At 35.7% G+C, this 20,064-nt stretch overlaps 1 protein-coding gene across 1 annotated transcript; it reads left to right on the forward strand.

Moving 5' to 3' along the window:
* The first annotated feature begins 12,963 nt into the window (after positions 1-12,963).
* LOC121266606 (mannose-1-phosphate guanylyltransferase 1-like) lies at positions 12,964-15,469 on the forward strand. The gene is given in 6 exon segments (XM_041170487.1): positions 12,964-13,160; positions 13,254-13,388; positions 14,156-14,218; positions 14,333-14,572; positions 14,698-15,127; positions 15,130-15,469. Coding segments are annotated over 5 exon segments (1,083 nt in total). The 5' UTR covers positions 12,964-13,160; positions 13,254-13,277; the 3' UTR covers positions 15,369-15,469.
* The last annotated feature ends 4,595 nt before the right edge of the window (positions 15,470-20,064 follow it).

The raw sequence follows: 20,064 nt of genomic DNA on the forward strand, positions 1-20,064 counted from the left end.
AGTACATGAACTTGAAATCTTGTTCAATAAACTGAACTTGAGCATGAACTTAAACATGAAAGTGAACATGAACTTTGACAATCAAAATGATTTCGCCAGTTGTTTCCTCAGAAATAGTGAACAATCAGAATGATTTTGCCAAACATATTGCGTTAGAGATACTCATACAATTAGAATGATCACACTATAAGTATTTTAAATGAGATACCCTAACACTCAGAATAATTACATCAAGAGTACCTAGTAATACTCTGACAATCAAAATGATTACGTCAGGAGCATTTAAGTAGATGTATTCTAACAATCAAAATGATTACGTTGGAAGCACCCAACGTGAATTATAAATGAAGATGCTGAAACAATTATAATGATTACATCACGAGTATCCCAAGTATGACTAACTGAGAAAATACTATTTTAGAGACACACTATATACTTAGACATGACGTGACATATACGTGAGATACATGACTTGACGTAACATAAAACAGATAAACAATACGTAACATGGCATAAAATGTAACATATTACATTACGCGATGACATAACATGTAACTAACAAACAACATTATGTGACATGACATAATGTGTAATAGGTAGTATTACGTGACATGACATAACGTGTAACAGATAACTATTTTGTGACAGAATATAATATGTGTAACAAATGAATATTTCATGACAGAATATAATATGTGTAACAAATAAACTTGTATTGACATGGCATGGCATGATAACATGAGTACATAACCAATAGTTCCCTTACCAACACACATACACAGTAATCTAAAAGTAAGTTAGAAACTAACTTACATTGATCGTCATGTTATGGGGATAAAGCACGAAACACAAGAAACATAGGGATTCTAAAAGTTATTGAACAGACTGGTTTATTTACAGCCCTATGCACGACGCTAGCGCAAGCTTGAGAAGGCCCTTCCAAGGCGTAGGAGGAGGCAAGGCACCTTCGCTTGGAAGCTCGGCTCAGGGAAGACGAGAAGGACTAGGTCCAGTCCAAACTAGATGAATGCGAAAATGAGCTAAGGGAGGTCAGGAGGTCACTTGATGTCCTTTGCGAGGATAAGGCGCAACTGACCGAGCAACATAACGTTGTTTCCCATCGTATCAGGTGGATGTCAGGCAAGCTCTCTAAGCTACTAAGGCGATAAAGCGCAAGAAGGAAGCCGTGAAGTGGCTTGACTCCAAGATCTAGGATCTAGGCGTCGAATTTTCTTCAACACGGGATGCATTGCGGTCCCAGCTAAAGAAGGTCAGGGACGTTCGAGACTTGGCCTGGAGTTATGGATGTAAGGAGGGTCTCAAAAGGTTACGGGACCACATTATTTAGAATCTCGAGGCCAACCTGAGGGTTTTCAACTTGGCCTCTCTGAAGCCCAACTCACAAGTGTTTCACTTTGCCAGGGGTTTGGGCTGGGACCTGGTGCCCGCCGCCTTCCCTGAAGCTCGTCCTCCTTCCCCTCCCGGCACTTAAGAATTCCTTATAATACCTTTTTTTTTTTATTTTGTAGTTTGTACTGCGTGTGGTTCCTCCTGTAAATGACATCTTCATTTGAATAAAACGGGGTTTGGCTTTCTATTGTTCTTGTTGAAGCGATGCTATTCTTTTTGTTATCGCGATGACTTGTACTGGTGCCCAGCCTATCTCCGTGACGAATCAAAGGATTTGGCTTGTCGTAAAAAGGTCGGCAAGTCAAGGGACTTGTGTCCGACTGGCCGTTTGGGCAAGTCCTAAAACTTGTGTCCAGCCTATATTTGTGGCGAGTCAAGGGACTTAGCTCGTGGCACGAAGGTCGATAAGTCAAGGGACTTGTGTCTGACGAGCCATTTAGGTAAGTATTCCTGGGACTTGTGCCCAACATGTCTTCTTGGCGAGTCAAGAGACTCGACTTTTGGCACGAAGGTCAGCAAGTCAAGGGACTTAGGTCTGACGGGCGGTCTGGACAATTCCTGGGACTTGTGCCCAGCCTATCTTCATGGTGAGTCAAAGGACTCGGCTTGTGGCATGAAGGTCGGCAAGTCAAGGACTTGTGTCCGATGGGACATCTGGGCAAGCCCTGGGACTTGTTCCTAGCCTATCTTCATGGCGAGTGATCAAGTGAGACATATTAGGCGTTTACATATGCATTAGCCAGTTACAATCTTAAGGGAGAAACTTCTTCAGATGTTCGTCGTTCCCCGGGTGGGGGAGCTCCCTACCTTTCTCATCTTTTAAGCGGTAGGAGCCTGGTCTGTTGCTAGCCGTTACTACATAGGTTTCCTCCTAGCGTGGTCCCAACTTTCCTTCTTCTTGTGTCGTAACTTTCATCTGCTTTAACACCAAATTGCCCTCTTTGAAAGATCTGGGTCTGACCCGTTTATTGATGTATCAATCAGCTTTTCTCTTGTTGCTCGCTGTTTTTACCTTGGCTTCCCATCTTCTTTCTTCTAACAAGTCGAACTCCTCCTTCAACCTTTCGTCATTATCTTCCGGGTGGAAGTGTTGTACCCGATTGGGCTTCAGAGGGAGAACTGATTTTTTCATAATAAAACCTTAATCTCAGAGTTTATCATTGTTTACGATTTTTCTTAATCTCAATCTCTAACTTCTTTAACTAGCCATCAGAGTAATCTTCTATTCTGATCCGGCGTCATCTTCCTTTTTGGTCCACTACCCTTTTCTTTAGGATTCTTGTCAAGGTTTTATTGGTCTCCTTAACTTGCCCGTTGGACTGCAGATGGCCAAGGGAAAAGTATTTGAACTTGATTCCAAGTTCTATACACCACTCTAGGTAATGAGAGGAGTCAAATTGTCGACCATTGTCCGATATGATGCTTTAGGGAATACCGAAGCAGCAAATTACGGATTTCCACAAGAATCTCGTCATAGCGGCAGTAGTGATAATGGCCAGTGCCGGCAGTAGTGATAGTGGCCAGTGCTTCCGCTTCCACCCATTTGGTGACATAGTCAACTGTAACGACTACAAATCTAACCCCCTCATTTGCCCAAGGGAAATGGTCTGATGAGGTCCAGCCTCCATTGCACAAACGGTCATGGTGACGTGATTGACGCCAGCTCATTTGGTGGGTTGTGTGGGACTGGAGCGTTAATTTGGCACCTCAAGCATCTTCTCACAAACTCCTCAGCATCTCTGAGGGCGTAGGGCTAGTAGTATCCTACCCTCATTACCTTTACGACAAGGGCTCTTCCTCCCAGGTGGCTGCTGCAAACTCCTTCATGCACTTTGCTCAGTATATATTGGGCCTCATCTAACCAGACACATCTCAAGAGAGGTTTGGAGAAGCCCCTCTTATATAGGACCCCCTCGACTATCGTGAAGTGGGCTGCCCTATTTCTAACCTTCCGAGCCTCCCCTTATCACATGGTAACTCGTTGGTGCTGAGGTACCTCATTATATCAGTTGCCCCCTTTGGTGCTTCAAGGTCGATTACCGAGACTTCAGTCCTATAGCTAGGAAGTCCACTATTCAAGTTACTGTATTCTCTAGTAGGCATGAATCTTCTTGTCCTGATCGCACCAACTTGTCCACCTGCTGGTTTTCTCCTCTCAGGATTTGTTGGATGTGAAAGTAGCAGAAGAAATCACGCTCTTCTCCATCTAGCTAAAGATATTTTGGGGGCAATTCACCCCTCACCTAGCTAATGACTAATTGGGAGTCTACCCTAGCTTTCACTTTTGCTGCCCCTAATGCTCTGGCAGTTGCTAACCCAACTAGTAGTGCTTTATGCTCGGCTTCATTGTTGGTTGTCTTAAAGGTGAGTTTGATCGCTTTGTTGTGTTCTTCGCCGACACCCGTGATGATGTGTACTTCAACACCCTTTCCATCCCGGCAAGATGAGCCATCGACGTAGACTTGTCAGGACTTTCCTACCGGTGCTGCTTGCACCTCTTCAGGGAAGTCAATGAACTCAGCCACAAAGTCTGCTAGCACTTGTCCCTTTATGGTTGTACAAGGGGAATATTCAATGTCGAATTTGCTTAGTTCGATGGCCTAGTTAAGCAGGTGGCCCGACATGTCTAGTCTTTGTAAGATTTTCTTGAGGGGAGTATCTATTAGTACCGGGGTGGGCTTGGAAGTAGGGTCTCAATTGCCTTGTCGCGATTACCAGGGCGAAAGCCATCATGTCCATTCGCAGGTACCTTGCTTCAACTCCCCTGAATGTGTGAATCGTGTAGTAAACAGTGTATTATCCCTCCTTCTTCCAAACCGGGATTGTCGACACGGCATGTGGGGACACCGACAAGTATGCTAGCAACCCTTCTCCTGGCTCTGCCTAGCTGAGGAGCAGCGGGTGAGTTAGGTACTATCTATTTGTTGAGCAGAAAATGAATCGGTTTAGCGTGACCACTCGCCCTGCCAACTTCTATACCTCATTGATGCTCTGAGGTGGAGGCATGTTTATTATGGCTGCAGCTTTCTCAGGGTTGGCTTCAATGCCACGCTCAAACACCAAAAAGCCCAGGAACTTTCCCGATTCCACATCGAAAGCACATTTCAGTGGGTTGAACTTGATCTTGTATTACCGAAGGATCGTAAAGACTTCTTGCAAGTTGGCTATGTGCTGCTTGGAATTTTTGCTTTTGACTAGCAGGTCATCCACATGTACCTCCATGCTATGACCTATTTGGTTCTTGAACATTCAGTTGATCAACCATTAGTATGTTGCCTCGGCAGTTTTCAGTCCGAAGGGCATAGATCCGTAGCAATAGAGTCCTCGGTCAACGATGAATGTAGTTTTTCTTCGTCGTCTGAGCTCATTCGGATCTGATTGTACCCTGACTAGGTGTCCATGAAACTGACTAGTCGATGCGTAGTTGTGGAAAGCTATCCTTCGGGCACTCTGTTTTGATAAGATGTGGCATTTGAAAACTTTTGGCATGACATTCTGATTTTGTATATGGTTCTGTTTCTACTCTGTTTTAACCTTACCATGGGTGTAAAACTGTGGCCTCTATTTGGGTTGTTACCAACTTTTCTGTTTCTGAAGCACCCACTTTTGGAAGCAAAGTGGTTTTCTACGTGATCTTTCGTGTGTGCACACTCGGGACTCCGAAAATAATAAGGGGAATATTCCACATTCTATTTCTACTCGGTTGGCCGCCGAGATTTGCACAACTCTACCATGTGGGTTAAATATGAAATTATGTTCTGATGTGATGTTTCAGTTATGTTTCTCCACAATATTTTTCAAATAATTTCGATGGTTTAGCTGGAAATCAGGAGTAAAAAGTATTAGTAAGGTTGGATGATCGTAGAGGAATAAGTGCCAAAGGGTACAAGTATTTCTTGAAGAGTCTTATTTAGTAGTTTTACTATTTTATGTTATTTCTGAACAGAATTATATCATCTTCATAATCAAAACAGATTCAGAGCATCTTCACATAATCATGCACAGGTTTTTATATTCGCTCTTTTTTCCACAATTCAGAAACAGAATGTCAAAATAGCTCATGTCTACACCAGTTATGATAGAAAATATTTTTCTCTTCTTAAACGAAATCTCATGCGAATGCAGATAACATGACCGAGGTTGGTTTCAAGTTTTCTTTTCATAACAAAACATACATATCTTTCATAAAATCAACCCCCGTTATTTCTTTTATACAAAGTCTAGTATAAAAACCCCGTTTACCTAGACTATTTACTTTCTCTTAATTTTCTTACAATAGTGCCAAGAGAATATCAATCATCACCTATAAAATAATCACGTAATCTGTGTAAATTTCTGATTGAACATAGACTTCGTAATTAAAACCTAAGATATAAAATTCTATATTTTTCCTTAATGTCTAACAATCCTCGAAACCCTAAAATATTGACTCTCCCCAAAATATTTTGATTTTCATAGTTTCTCCAAACAAATACATGTTTAAATCCTATGATCATATTACTTTGTAAATTGGTCTTATAATATTGCACGTGCAAACACGTGGTCTCGACCCCAAAATATTCACAATAAACTCATGGTATCCAGTCGTGGCCCATAAACCTATGTAGCCCATAATGGAGCATAATCCATAAAACCTATCTACTAGCCATGGCCCATTCCAATAAGCACTACCCAAGACGCAAAATACATACCAGCCTGTTCGTGATAGAGAGAGAGAGAGACAGAGATAGACAGATAGACAAATAGACAGAGAGGATACCTACGTAAAGAGAGAGCTTTCGTTGAGAAAGAGGACGGGGATCGAGAGAGTTAGAGGGAGCATTTCCTCGGTGACACAAAGGAGCAGCGGCAGTAGTTGGGCGATGTGGTGCAAGGTGAGTACTATGGCGGCTGCGTTGTGGTCCAACAGAGGAGGTTGGCCGCAGCTTTGTGGGTCACATGATGGATGCTTGTTACTCTATTTTGGTGATGTAAAATAAAGGCTTTTGCGTGATGGCCTGCGGTGGCTCCACTTATGGGTTCATGGCTGGGTTACGATGGTGGCACCACGAGTGGTTGAGGAGAAGGTTGGCGGTGATGAGGTTGGAGTCGTACGTATACGTCCATCTTTTGTAAGTTGTTTCTCTTACTAAGTACTTTCATTTATTTTTCATTTATCATAATTACCAGTTATCAAATCCTGCATTTCTTTCATTTTCACTACTTCCACTCATCTAGTCCTTACTTTAATATATTATTAATTCCAATTATCTAATCCTCCTTTGATCTACCTTCTTATTTCTCTATCTGTTCACCACTATTTTTTATTAAAAGATTTCTCATTTTTCCACCATGAGGTTTGGAATACTTACTGGAATATTTCTGTTTTTTTCCAGATAGAGAAATAGGAGGAAGGCCAAATTGTTCACAGAAATTCCTCATTTCATATTTGGCTTTCTTACTATTCTTCATCTATTGACGAAGCATTCTTTGATCATTATACATACTAATACCAAGCTTCTTAATTGTGCTGAAGATATCACTATAGATGTAATCATCATAATTAAGGAGTTCCGAGATATTAGTAAGTTCATCCTTAACTTTGTGAGCAAATAAATGAGGTAATCTATTAATAAATTTTTCTTTCTAGGAAGACTTATGACTATCGTTTCTAAGCATTACTCTGGACATGAAAACACCATCTATAATCAAACATTTGACTACATCTCAAATTATTTAAATAATTACTTATACGGTTAGTAATGTTGGAGGGAGTTTCAACAAAATGTTTAACAATAGTGTAGATCAAAGTGTTAACACCATCAGGAACTCCTATTCCTATAGTTTCATAAAAAATTGGTAACCTTTTGTCATCATGCTTGATAGCATTCTTAATGGTTTCATTTGCTTCTCCTGTGAGATGTTTATCCCACCAATATTGAAGCATTATAGAAAAATCAGTAGTTAAAATAGTGACAATCACAGGTTGTCTAAGATTGTTATTAATATAAACATTTGCAACCATAGACATTTTACTCATGGTATTGAGGATCACTTATCCAGATAATCCATCAATATTCCATTCATAAATTTTGTCAGCAGAAAAAGAAGATTGAGTTTGAAATATTCTTTCTTTAAACTGCAAATCAGGGGGTGTTGGTCTGGGATACTAGTTCTTTGTCAGGCTCATTAGTTTAGGTCTTTTTGAAGCAAATCTAGTGATCTTAGGTTTTAAATCAACATCTTAAAAATTCTTTTCAAGTAAAGCAATATCTTTAATAGTAGAAAAATCACTGTCAGATGATTCTTCAGTAGTTTCAACAATAACAACTTCTCTTCCATTGTTATTTAAAGCATTAATAGAGGGTTGTTCTTTCTTAATATTAGCAAGCATTTGATTGATTTTATCCAGAGTATTGGCCTATTTGTTTTTGAAGCTAAGTTTTGACCTATCTTCTGGTAAACTAATCAAAGGTTTTTCAACAGTTTTTAAAACAGGTTTTGAAGATGGAGTAGAAATGGGTTTTTCTACTTTTTCTTCAATATGATCCAACTGTTGTCCTATAATATGGAAAGTTTGATTACCAAAATTGTTTTGTTCAATAATCTTTTTTGTCTCTGTATCTTTAGGATCAGTGCTGGGTGCCTTAATGGAGAGGCTTTTACCTCGGAACCCCTATGAGAAATAAGAATTGCCTCAAAAGGAGGGTGACTAGATTTAACCACCGCCTTGCCTTCTTCCTTGACAAAACTAGATTTAACAACATTTAAACTATGTTTAGAAACATAATAGCTTTCAAGAAAATCAAAGAAAAGTGTATGTTTTTAAATAGCATACATTTTTTCTTTCCATTTTATTTTAACACGTAATTTTTCAAAATCAGAAAAAGTATCATGATAAGTTTTTCTCTTATCACGATTTTCAACTGAAATATATTCTTTAAATAAAGAAAGTAAATCAATTTCAAAAACTCTATTTATCACAGTAAGCTGGCTGTGATGAATAGGCACAACCATATATGAAGTTGTAGGAAATAAAGATAAAGCATCTTTTTCTTCTTCTTTATCAGCTTCTTCCTTTACAATTTTACCTTTGAATGTGTCAACATCATTTGTAGTATAATAAGCAGAAGTGACCTAAAAGAAGGTAGAGATTCCTTTCAGTTTCAAATCAGGATTAATAGGATGGGCTGTTTTTACAGAATTTTCTAAAAATTTCTTGAGATTTTGATATCTTCTTTCTGGGTTTTCAGAACCAACAAAAGAAGATCTAGTTCCAGCAAAAGAATCCATTCTTTCATTGCTTACTAGAGGTTGGTCAAAACTAATTTTAACAGTATCATCCAAATATTGCTGAATATAATCAAGGTTAAGTTCATCAGCTAAAACCCTAACAGGAGGAACTTTATATTCCAAAGTCCATTCATTGGGAAGAGAGATATATTTCCAATAAATCATTTTTGGAACTTGATTGTTCACATCAGGGGTAGAACTTTGAATAACAAAGTTTTATTTCCTAAGGTTTTCAAAATAGCTTTAAGATTTAAATTAGTTTTTTAAATTATGTAGTAAATATGATAAACTATGGCAAGAGGTTTGCTACCTTCTTCCATTTCATAACTAGAGATTAAAATATTTAAAGTCAAAACTTTCAAAATATTGGGATCATTCAAAGCAAGAGTTAAATCAGGAAAATAATCAAAGTGGACAGGACCACTAAACAGAGAGGATTGAATCAAGCCAAGGATACTAGTTTCAAACTTCTCGTAAACAAAAAAGTACCGAAGCATTTACGCCTTTCCTCGTCGGAGGTTTAACAACAACTTGAACAGAACCGATATGCAGAAACGTGTAACCTTTTACCAAAAAATCTTGGATCGATTTTCTGTTAAACAGACAACATTTTTCATAGATTTTTGAAATAGTATAAGTTTGTTCAATAGTTTTAACATTGAACTCGGTCTTAAAAGCAGATTGAACCCAAGTGGTTTCGTAAATAGATTTAGCATCAATATTTGGAATACTCCAACAATTAAAATCAACAGAATCAGTTTTTTCCATAGAAAAATCTTCTTCATTAATAATATCAAGTGGTGTTGGTCTGGGATACCAGTTATCTGGTTCTGCTTTCATTTCCTTTGTTTATTTGACTGCACTATCACTCCAGTTATCTGGTCTTCCTTTGATCTACCTTCTTATTTCTCTATCTGTTCATTCCGTGCCTCATTGGTATCAGAGCCAAGTGGCTGCTGGTAGATTGATTATTTCTTTCATTCTGCTTATCGTGTTATCTCCAAATCTCTACTTCGTACTTACTCCTTCCTTTTTTAATTCATGTTTCTGTTGGTGCCACCCCATCTGTAATTGACTTCCTAGAACCGTATCTATAAGGCCCGTTTTGCCAAGAGAGGTGCAGAGCAGGAGAGGATATAAGGTTGGGCCAAGGGTATGTGTTATGAAATACAACATAACCATGAGTGAAGATAGGATTAGTGAGTGCTGAGTTTTGTTTTGGTTGATTCCATAATTAATAGAATGTTTAGATCTAATTCGTCTATTAGTTCCAAGTCTAGTATACCACCTCTTCTTCTGCTTTTATTACGAGCTACTTCTCCTCTCTCTCATACTACCCGAATTTCTCCTAATATTTACTAGGAATTATTCCTTCTTGGATATAGTTCATATCCGATCCAGAGTCAATCATAGCAATCATAGAAAATTGAAATTCATGGCAAACAATAATAATAACTTTAGAAAACCATTTAGGGGGAATAGTATGATGAATTAAACAGATCTGATTCTGAGAAAATTTCTCTTCTTTTTTACTAGAATCAGAATCATTTGTTTGCTCATTATCAGAAGAAACTTCTTGATCAAATTGCTTATCAATTTTTAAACACAATAATTCTTGTTTGAAAGAATCATTTTCAGATTTGAGATTATTGATCTGAGATTTGAGTTCAATAATTTCTTTTTTAATAATACCAACTTCTCGTTGTAAATCATTTGTAAAAATATCTTTGGGTTTTTTCTTTTCAAATCTTCCCAAAGTTCCTTCAAAACTAATTTTTTGTCTAGAAGTTTCAGGTTCTTTACGAACCATCGTCTTCTTGAGCTTATGAAAATACTCTTCTTTAAGCTCTGAGTTTGTAATCTGAGAAATCAAGGTTAACAAAAGATTTTTTTTGTTCTTCAGCTTTGGTTAAAATATTGATTGTGTTACCTAAGGATTTACAACAAAAATCATTACAACCAAACTTAATATTTGGAGAATCAGATGATTCAGTTTCTGAGTGATACTTAGAATCACTAGAACTAAATTCATTCATGTCAGATGATGATGAAGATTTTATTTCTAGGAGGTGAAACAGATCTTCTTGATCATTGGCATTAATATTCAACTGATTAAACTTGTTTTTGAATTTATTGGGCTTTTTGAGCTCGAGTATTTTGAGTCAAGCCGAGCTCAGCAAGCCAAAGATCGGCTCGGCTCGATTATAGCCCTAGATGCATGAATGACTGACTCCATGCATTTTCTATCATTCGTATATAACTTATTCATTTTGTCTTTCACTTATTTAGTAGCCATCATAACATATGTGCATCGGTCCAATTGTCGTTGACTGCACAAATCATGTGTCAACCACGCTTGGGTCCATGGTACCATATAACGTATCATAACATGTAATGAAACACACTTGGGTTCTTGTTATCACATGGTAAACTATGCTTGAGTTCGTGTCACCACATAACATATCAGTGGTGAAACATGCTTGGGTCCATGTCACCTCAAAACATCATAGCTTACAATTGGTAGACCACGTTTGAGTCCATGACTTGCACATTCAACCATAATATAAGGCCAATCTTAAAGTTTACTTGTCATTCATGTGTTTTCTTACTAACTTTCATAATGCCGTGGACATGTTTGACTTCATGAATTTACATGGCATGACAAACTCTTATGCATGGCATGACATTAAACATGGCATATTAATATGAGTTTTACACAACATAGGATAGCATAGACATAACATAACATGATCTAAACATTACATGAACATTACATGGCATATGTGTGATTTTCATAACATATCATTCATTCTAACAACAATCCATATCAGCACAGCATATATAGTCTCATTCACGAGCATATCATCATAATTAATAGAGGTTTATGGAAAGGGACTAACTTTGAATTGGCTCATAGTGTAGTATAGATAAACATCATATTTTTCATGCAAAAACAGAATATTTATAGCACTCATAAAACTTATGATCATGCTACTTACCTCTTAGTTATGCTTCTTGGATCCTACTTCGTAGCTTGTTACCTATACGAGATATTAGACATTACTAAATTTCTAGAAGAACATGTTGTAGCATTCTGCTCAATTAAATACATATCATGAACTTTAATCTAATAAAATATTCAGCTCCTATAAATAAAAAAATAAAAAAATTCAGCTATCAATAAATATTAATATCATATAATTATTTAAACGCTAATATCACATTTAGTCTTTGAAAGATACCAAGTAGCATAATTAAATACAAATCTGGTAGATAAGTTGTTGAAACTCAATTTATAAAATAGGTCTAGTCATAATTTATTACTTAGTAATATATATTAAATCTCTTAAATATTTTTTGACAAAAGTAATTCTATGGCTAATATATTTATTCAATTAAAAATTAAGCCCATGTAAAGTATAACGAGTTTTGCTATTCATCATTTCACACACTATACACCACACATTTTTTTTATTCTTTTTAAATTAATTGAGTTTTTCTACTCATCATCCATATACCGTATATTTGGTAAGAAAAAAATTAAAAATTAAAAATTAAAAAATCATATATAATGTATAATGTGAGAATGATGAGTAAAATTCTTCAAGATAATATACTAGTTTTGAAATACCATAAAACTAATAAAATATTAAACCCAACGTAAGAACAGACCAAGCCCAATATATATACATCCAATTATGACTTGCAAATAGGGCAGAAGTGTAAATTATGCGTATGGGATGTTTGGAAAAAAAATTTATTTCATCCTATTTCATCTCATTTTATTTCTAAACATTATTCAAATACTAATATTTTTAAACTAATCATTATAATATTTTTAAACTAATCATTACAAATTTTCTAAAATTTTCAATAAAAAATAAATAAATAACAACTTTTTTAAATTCTACAACAAAAATTATATTATAACAATATTTTAATTTTATAAAATTTTTTATTCAATTTTTTCTTTCTCTTTTCTCAAAATCTAATAAATATTTAATTCAAACTATTTTATTACTTTTTACAAAATTTTTTATTATTATTCATAAAGTTCTTATTTCAACTTTTTCTCCCAATATCTCGAATATCTCCCATGCTTTATCAAAATCCAAAGTTAAAAGGATGTTTTTGTAACGAAATAATCTTAGTAGAAACTACTGTTTAGGAGCAGCTAGTTTACATATTTTATGTAACATCATCCTAACTATTTATATGGGAAGAAAAAATTAATAGATTATAATGTGTGTATTGTATGCATCAGTACAGTAGATGCTATAGTACTTCTCTTTTGTCAACCAAAAACAAGACTTTTTGGAAAGGCTTAAAACGAAACAATAAAAAGAAGCATAGAGGCTTACGGGAGAGGCCATCGTGCGACAGGGAAGGATTCAACTCACCGAGATAGGAGGACCAGCTACGACGGTGGGTCTGGGTGGCTGGAAGTGTCCGGCGGCAATTTCTGTGGCTGCCGAGAGGTGTTTCGACGAGTACATGAATCAATTCAATATTTATACCAGATTTTGTTCTTTTTGCCTACTGTTATGTTAAATTGGTGGTTTACAATATAGGTGAAGAGGATTTAGGTTGTCACCATGAAGGCGCTTATTCTCGTTGGAGGGTTTGGAACACGGTTGAGGCCTTTGACGCTCAGTGTGCCAAAGCCGCTGGTTGAATTTGCCAACAAACCCATGATACTTCATCAGGTCTGTCTTTGGAGCAAGAAACACCTTCTTCAAATGGTTACTATGGTTGAATTTTGAAACTTGACAGTTTTTTTTTTTTTTTTTCAACTGTATTATATCTGGTTCTGTTTATTTTTATTTATTTTTAGTTGGGGGAGGGGGTTCGAATTCGATACCTCCATTTTGGAGGCTAGATGTCAATTAGGTCACATGCCTTTAACATCTGGTTCTGTTTATTAACCTGACAATATGTATCTTCTTCAGCATGAGGCACCCTTTTCTTTTTCTTTTTTGGGCCTGGTGTTCACCATGAGGCTTTATCACTACCTTAAGAAGTGTTAACCAAATCTTCATGATACTCTAAAAGGATTAGTCATAGTACAATACCTTTCTCAATTTAGGGTATGGATTACCTGGCATTACTAGGCATAGGCTGATTCTAATGCCATTGGCAGCTTCACAAAACGCTATTCCAGTTTTCACTAATTCCAAAATGCCTAATCTTAGTTATTTCATATATCACACAATCAATTTGCTACTTGGCATATGTACGCCTTCTCAGTCACCATTCAATGTGGGATTTAACTCCACTTTCACAACTCGCAAGCCAAAATGTTACAAGCTTACTTTCAAACTTTGCTTATTAATGAGTTTTATTCATTTACCTTTGATCTTCTTTAGTTTCTGATTAGAAACATGGATTTATCTCTAGTTATTAGTTCATTGATCTAAGTTTGATGTCAATGAAACCAAGTATGGGTTGCATAATGTCTTAATTTCATGACCAGATTGAAGCGCTCAAAGCTATTGGAGTAACTGAAGTGGTCTTGGCCATCAATTATCAACCAGAGGTAAGCTTACTCCTCTCTTTACTTGCTGCAAACTTCCTTTATATTTTATCGACATTTTTGTGGCCAAATTTTGAATGCCCATGTGATCTGATGCGCTTTTTTGGCCTTCTGCAGCTTATGCTGAATTTCTTGAAAGAATTTGAGAAAAAGCTCGAGATAAAGATTACCTGCTCACAGGAGACTGAACCCCTTGGTACAGCAGGTCCTTTAGCTCTAGCAAGGGACAAACTGATAGATGGCTCTGGCAAACCTTTCTTTGTCCTCAACAGTGATGTTATATGTGAGTACCCGCTGAAAGAAATGATTGAATTCCACCAAAGTCATGGAGGGGAAGCTTCCATTATGGTAACCAAGGTAAAAATATCCAGTTTTTACCTTCATTATCGTAACTGGGGTATTATATAGGCTTCTATTAACTTTATATCAGGATGATACGGTCTTTTCCAAACTGAAAAAGAGAAATTTCTTGTTTGTTTTAGGTCGATGAGCCATCAAAATATGGTGTGGTGGTTATGGAAGAAACTACTGGAAAAGTAGAAAAGTTTGTGGAGAAACCAAAAATATTTGTGGGCAACAAGATTAATGCTGGAATCTACTTGTTGAACCCATCTGTTCTTGATCGGATTGAACTGCGGCCCACCTCAATTGAAAAAGAGGTCTTTCCCAAGATTGCAGCAGAGCAAAAGCTCTATGCTATGGTCTTGCCTGGGTTTTGGATGGACATTGGACAACCGAAGGATTACATAACTGGCCTAAGACTGTACCTGGAATCCTTGCGGAAAAAATCATCAGGAAAATTGGCAAGTGGGCCTCACATTGTGGGAAATGTTCTTGTTGATGAGACTGCTGCAATTGGGGACGGATGTCTTATTGGACCTAATGTAGCCATTGGTGCAGGATGTGTAATTGAGTCGGGGTTAGGCTCTCACGCTGTTCTGTAATGCGAGGAGTTCGAATAAAGAAGCATGCTTGCGTCTCCAGTAGCATCCTTGGATGGCATTCCACTGTTGGGAGGTGGGCTCGAGTAGAGAACATGACAATCTTGGGGGAAGATGTTCATGTTGGTGATGAAGTTTATACTAATGGAGGTGTTGTCCTGCCGCATAAGGAGATAAAATCTAGTATTTTGAAACCAGAGATTGTCATGTGACAATTATGGTGAGCCATAATTTGAGGTATCTACTTTGTTCTGCATATTAACTTGATTTGAAAGTGTGACAGTTTGTTATTATTCCTTCTTTTTCCCTTTTACCTCTTCATCTGTAAGTGCAAAGTCCTATGACCGGTAGTGGCAATGTCTTCTTGGCAGAGACAAGAGGCATCTAGAGAACGTAATAGAGCCTTAAGAAATGGAAACGCACGAAAGGATGCATACTCAAGACTACGATTTTATACCCTTAATACCCATACAAACAAAAGGATCGTTTTAACTTCCTTGAAGCATTTCAAGATCTGGTAACCCCATCTTCTCTGTCATGTTTTATCAATAGAAAATGATACTTGCCTCATGAGTTTGTCTCGGATTTTTTTTTTTTTTTTTTTTAATAATTGAGGAAGTGACTATTAGTGAAGTGGTGTATTTTCTTTTTATGTTTAAAAAATGTTTAAAGATGTTTAAAAAATGTTTGAAAGAAAGAGAAAAAAATAAACAATTGTACTAGTGGTTGTTTGAGGAGACAAACTCATGGGATTGAGTAGCAGCACCCTTTATGATACACAATGAGAACGAACTAGAAAGGAATGTCAATTTTTAGATGGAACAGGACTCCGGTCTAAGGATATTTATTGTTCGTAGAAATTTATGGCATATTACAATCAATTAGATGGCATATTACAGGAGCTTGATTTGGGCCTGATTTGAATACAAGAAGTATTTTATTTTATCATTACAATTTTTTTAAATTTTTTCACAAAATATAATAAATAATTCAATTTTTTTAAATTTCAAAACAATAATAATATTAAAAAATAATATTATAATAATATTTTATTCAACTTTTAACTTTCATCTCATCTCAACTCACTATTCAAATGATACCTTAACCGTCCAACTCTGATTGATCTTTCTTTTTCTTTTCTTTTGAGCGGTTCTACTCTACCGCCTTAGTAGCATCGCTCGTTTGTACCGCTAGTTACTTTTTGTGTTTTTTTTTTTTTTTTTCATTTTTTTTTTCACATTTTTTTTCATATATCTAAATATTTTTAAAAAATAAAAAAAATACACCATTATACTTAAAATCATATCTTTAATCACTAAGTAAAAAAAATTGTCAGAACTATAGTGGTCAAGTATGGGAGGCATACAAACTTTTCTCTTTTCTTTTCCCTCATAGCAAAACTTGAAACTTCTCACCATTAGAGCACTGGCATCGGTTTCGATAAAATGAAAGAATCTCTAAAATTTGATGAATCAGGAGTTTAAAACGTTGGAATTGGATTTAGTAAAGATGAAAACTCAAACTTTGAGCTACAAGAAATTTATTTTCATCTTCATATTTGAAGACTCGCCATTCATTGTCTATTCCGATTATTTCATTACAAAATCACTTCTTCCAATTGATCTCCCCATTTTTGCCTGTAATTCCGTTTCTTCCCTTTCTTCCTCTCACATCCCTTTCTCCCATTTCTTTCGCTCATGAATCCAAAAAAAAGTTTCATTTCTCCCTTTCAAATTTTCCTCTCCATTTTCTCTCTTCTTTCTCTCTTTCTCTTTTCCCTCTACAGCCCGACACTCCCTCTCTCCCCTTCTCTCCATTTTTGATTTAGGTTTCACTAAACCCAACCTCATAAACTCACCCTTTCCCATCTAAATTGTGCTTGAGGAGCACAAGAAAATCTTAATGATGTCGTTCGAGTAAATCGTTCTTGAGGGGTTGAGGAAATCACTACCTAATCCAAGAAATCACTGCTTGAGGGTATTTTCTTGCATTTTTCTGAGCACCCAAAATTAAAGCATTTTTCTTGCAATAGAATGAGTTGAAGTTGTTGGTGTCTTTAAATATGTTGATTTCAGGATATCTCTTTTCCTTCAATTTTTCTTCCTTCAATTTTTCAAACTTGAAATTGGTCACTGTCCAGGTCAATCCCCATATTCATCAGCTGAAATTTCGTGATTTTGGGAGTGCAAAAGTGTTGGTTAGTTTTTCATTTCACTCTTGTTATTGATAGTTACGTCTTTTTTATTTGCTTTGAGAGTAACCCCTTTTGCATTTTATCAGGTGAAAGGAGAACCCAACGTTTCTTACATATGTTCAAGATATTATCATGCTCCTGAGCTCATCTTTGGTGCCACCGAGTACACAACTACAATAAATATATGATCTACTGGTTGTGTGATGGCTGAATTAATTCTTGGATAGGTTGATTGATACTTGAGTTTAACTTATAAAAAAAAAAAAAAGATTGATACTTGAGTTTATACGGATACTTGGCCATGTTTTACAGTTGCCTTGAATATTCTACTGTTAATGTTTTGAATCCAACTTCTTTTTCAGCCTTTGTTTCCTAGTGAAAGTGGAGCTGATCAACTAGTTGAGATCATTAAGGTGAGCTTATTCAATACTTTCCACCTGTCCATGCGAAATTTTACATAGAATAATTTGAAATTCATATTTTGGCTACAAGTAAAAAAAAAAAAAAAGTATGAAGTTTCCAAACTTGTCAAACAAGTATAGAAGGATTTGGTTTTTAGATATTACTTTAGGCTTTATATCTTGGTTGAATATTGTCATAATGAATTAACTCTGCAAGTTTAAAGTTTTCTGTTGATATTTTTAGTTTAAACAAAAATTACAAATCAGGAGTTTTCACCTCTTTATTTTTTGCAAATGGAAACAGGAACAACGAGTCCAGTGCTTTCCAAGTGAATTTATAGAATAGACACTTTAGTTGTTAAATAAATGTTCCAAATTACTTGTGTTCCAAATCTTCCAATCCATCATATATTGTTTATCTCTATGAAAAAACTTTGTTGTCCCACCCGTGGGTAGCCCAAGTGGTAAGGGCAAACTTGTTTACACGAGTCTCATGCCACAAAAAATGTATATCCTTCATAGTTTTGATAGGCTTAAAGTGATTTTACTAGTTTTCTTTGGGCCATTTCTTTGTTTTTTTCCCTCCTCCTTAAGTACTTGGTTGTTTATGATTATGGCATATTTCTACATGCTATTATGATTTCTCATCCTTTAGGTACATTCTTGTTGTATCAGTGTAGAATTGATATTAGTAGGACCATTTAGATCTATACTTTTTTAGAATAAATTCTTAACCATAATGATGAATTTTAATTAATGTGAGATATAACTCTTATAAATTTACTGTCCATATTTGACTGATATTTTAATGGTTAAATTTACTCTGTATTGTACCTCAACTAGATGTTTAGTATCTTTATCCTCATGCAACAATTGATTCTTCTAGTATTGGACTTAGCCCAACTCCCCTTTTGGAGCTTTCAACTGCAATTGGCAACAAGGATCTCAATTAGCTTGGGTCAAAGTTGGATTTGATACATTTTTATATCTATTGTTTGCTTCATTTTCGAAATTGGTCTGATCTGTGGTGCTGGGGAAAGCATATTGTTGAAATGGGATTTGCTCTGTGGTTTGTAGAATGTATGCTCAAGAATAAGTTGGTTTGTATTAAGATATGATTTGTTAAGTTGGTCTGTATTAAGATCTGAAATAAAGTTTGCTTGGTTTGTATGCTCTGTGGTCTGCTATATGTGTATTTTGTACTTTGGTTTTGTCAGTCAAATAAACATTAAGCATTCTAAATTATTCATGTAGGCACAAAAGTGCAGTGATTGGCATTCATGGAACCAAATAATCATAGAGTCAATCTAGATGAAACAAGTAAAGGTCATTTGTATGAAAAGAATCACAAACAAAACAAAAGGCTTTCTTGCAATCATTTAAACAAATGTGTTTATTGGTTTCAAAAATTATATATGTGATTGTTGGGTAGAATAAGAATTGAAAAAATGTGTTTATTGAATAATTAGGTTGAGAAAAAAAATAGTTGGGAAATAATAATTTAAGTATAAATTAAATTATTAATTAACATATGATTAGTTTAGTTGTAAAAAATGAAAAAAATAATAATATTATTAAAAAAATAATATTATATTATTATTTTGATGAATCAAATGGCTAATCCAATGTGGGGTTATGTATAGGGAGGTTTTGAATTTATAAAAAATATGTACTTTTTATCAAATTTTAAAAATGACTTTGATGAAGCCAATGCTAATGCTATTAGGTTTCAAGTTTTAAATAGTTTCGAACTTTGAAAAGCAAGGAACAAGTAATAGATATGCTTCGCTAGGTTCGGGCCTACCATGTTATTCTCAAACAATCAATAACATGTTACTGGCAATTAAATGTAACTTTGTACACCTGTGGCTAGATGGAACCTACATGAATTTCACATTTGAAGAGGTGTGCACACTTAAAGTGCATAGAGAAGCACCCCATTATGCCCATGAATGATGGCTGCAACAACGGAGGCATGCAAACTCCTGAGTGTTTTTCAGATTTGAACGAATATCTAGAAATGTTTCGAAGTTGTGAAGCTTGGAAACATACATAGAATATAGAGAAATGGCATCTTCATCTTAAATTTTATCGTTTCCAGTCATAGCAAATGATGTCATATTTTAAGTGGCTTTTTTACTTCAGTAGTTAACTTATAAAGCCACATAAAATGTGTTATATCGGGCAGTATTACTAAGGATTACAAAATAAAAGATGAAGAGTAACATTGCTCTAAATTATATAGTGCATAGTGCATACCCTTAGATCATTCACTTTTTAAGAGGTTTATTTGAAAGCTAGGCCACTTGGGTG

This window comes from Juglans microcarpa x Juglans regia, chromosome 5D, assembly GCF_004785595.1.
Source record: "Juglans microcarpa x Juglans regia isolate MS1-56 chromosome 5D, Jm3101_v1.0, whole genome shotgun sequence".
Lineage (NCBI taxonomy): Eukaryota > Viridiplantae > Streptophyta > Magnoliopsida > Fagales > Juglandaceae > Juglans > Juglans microcarpa x Juglans regia.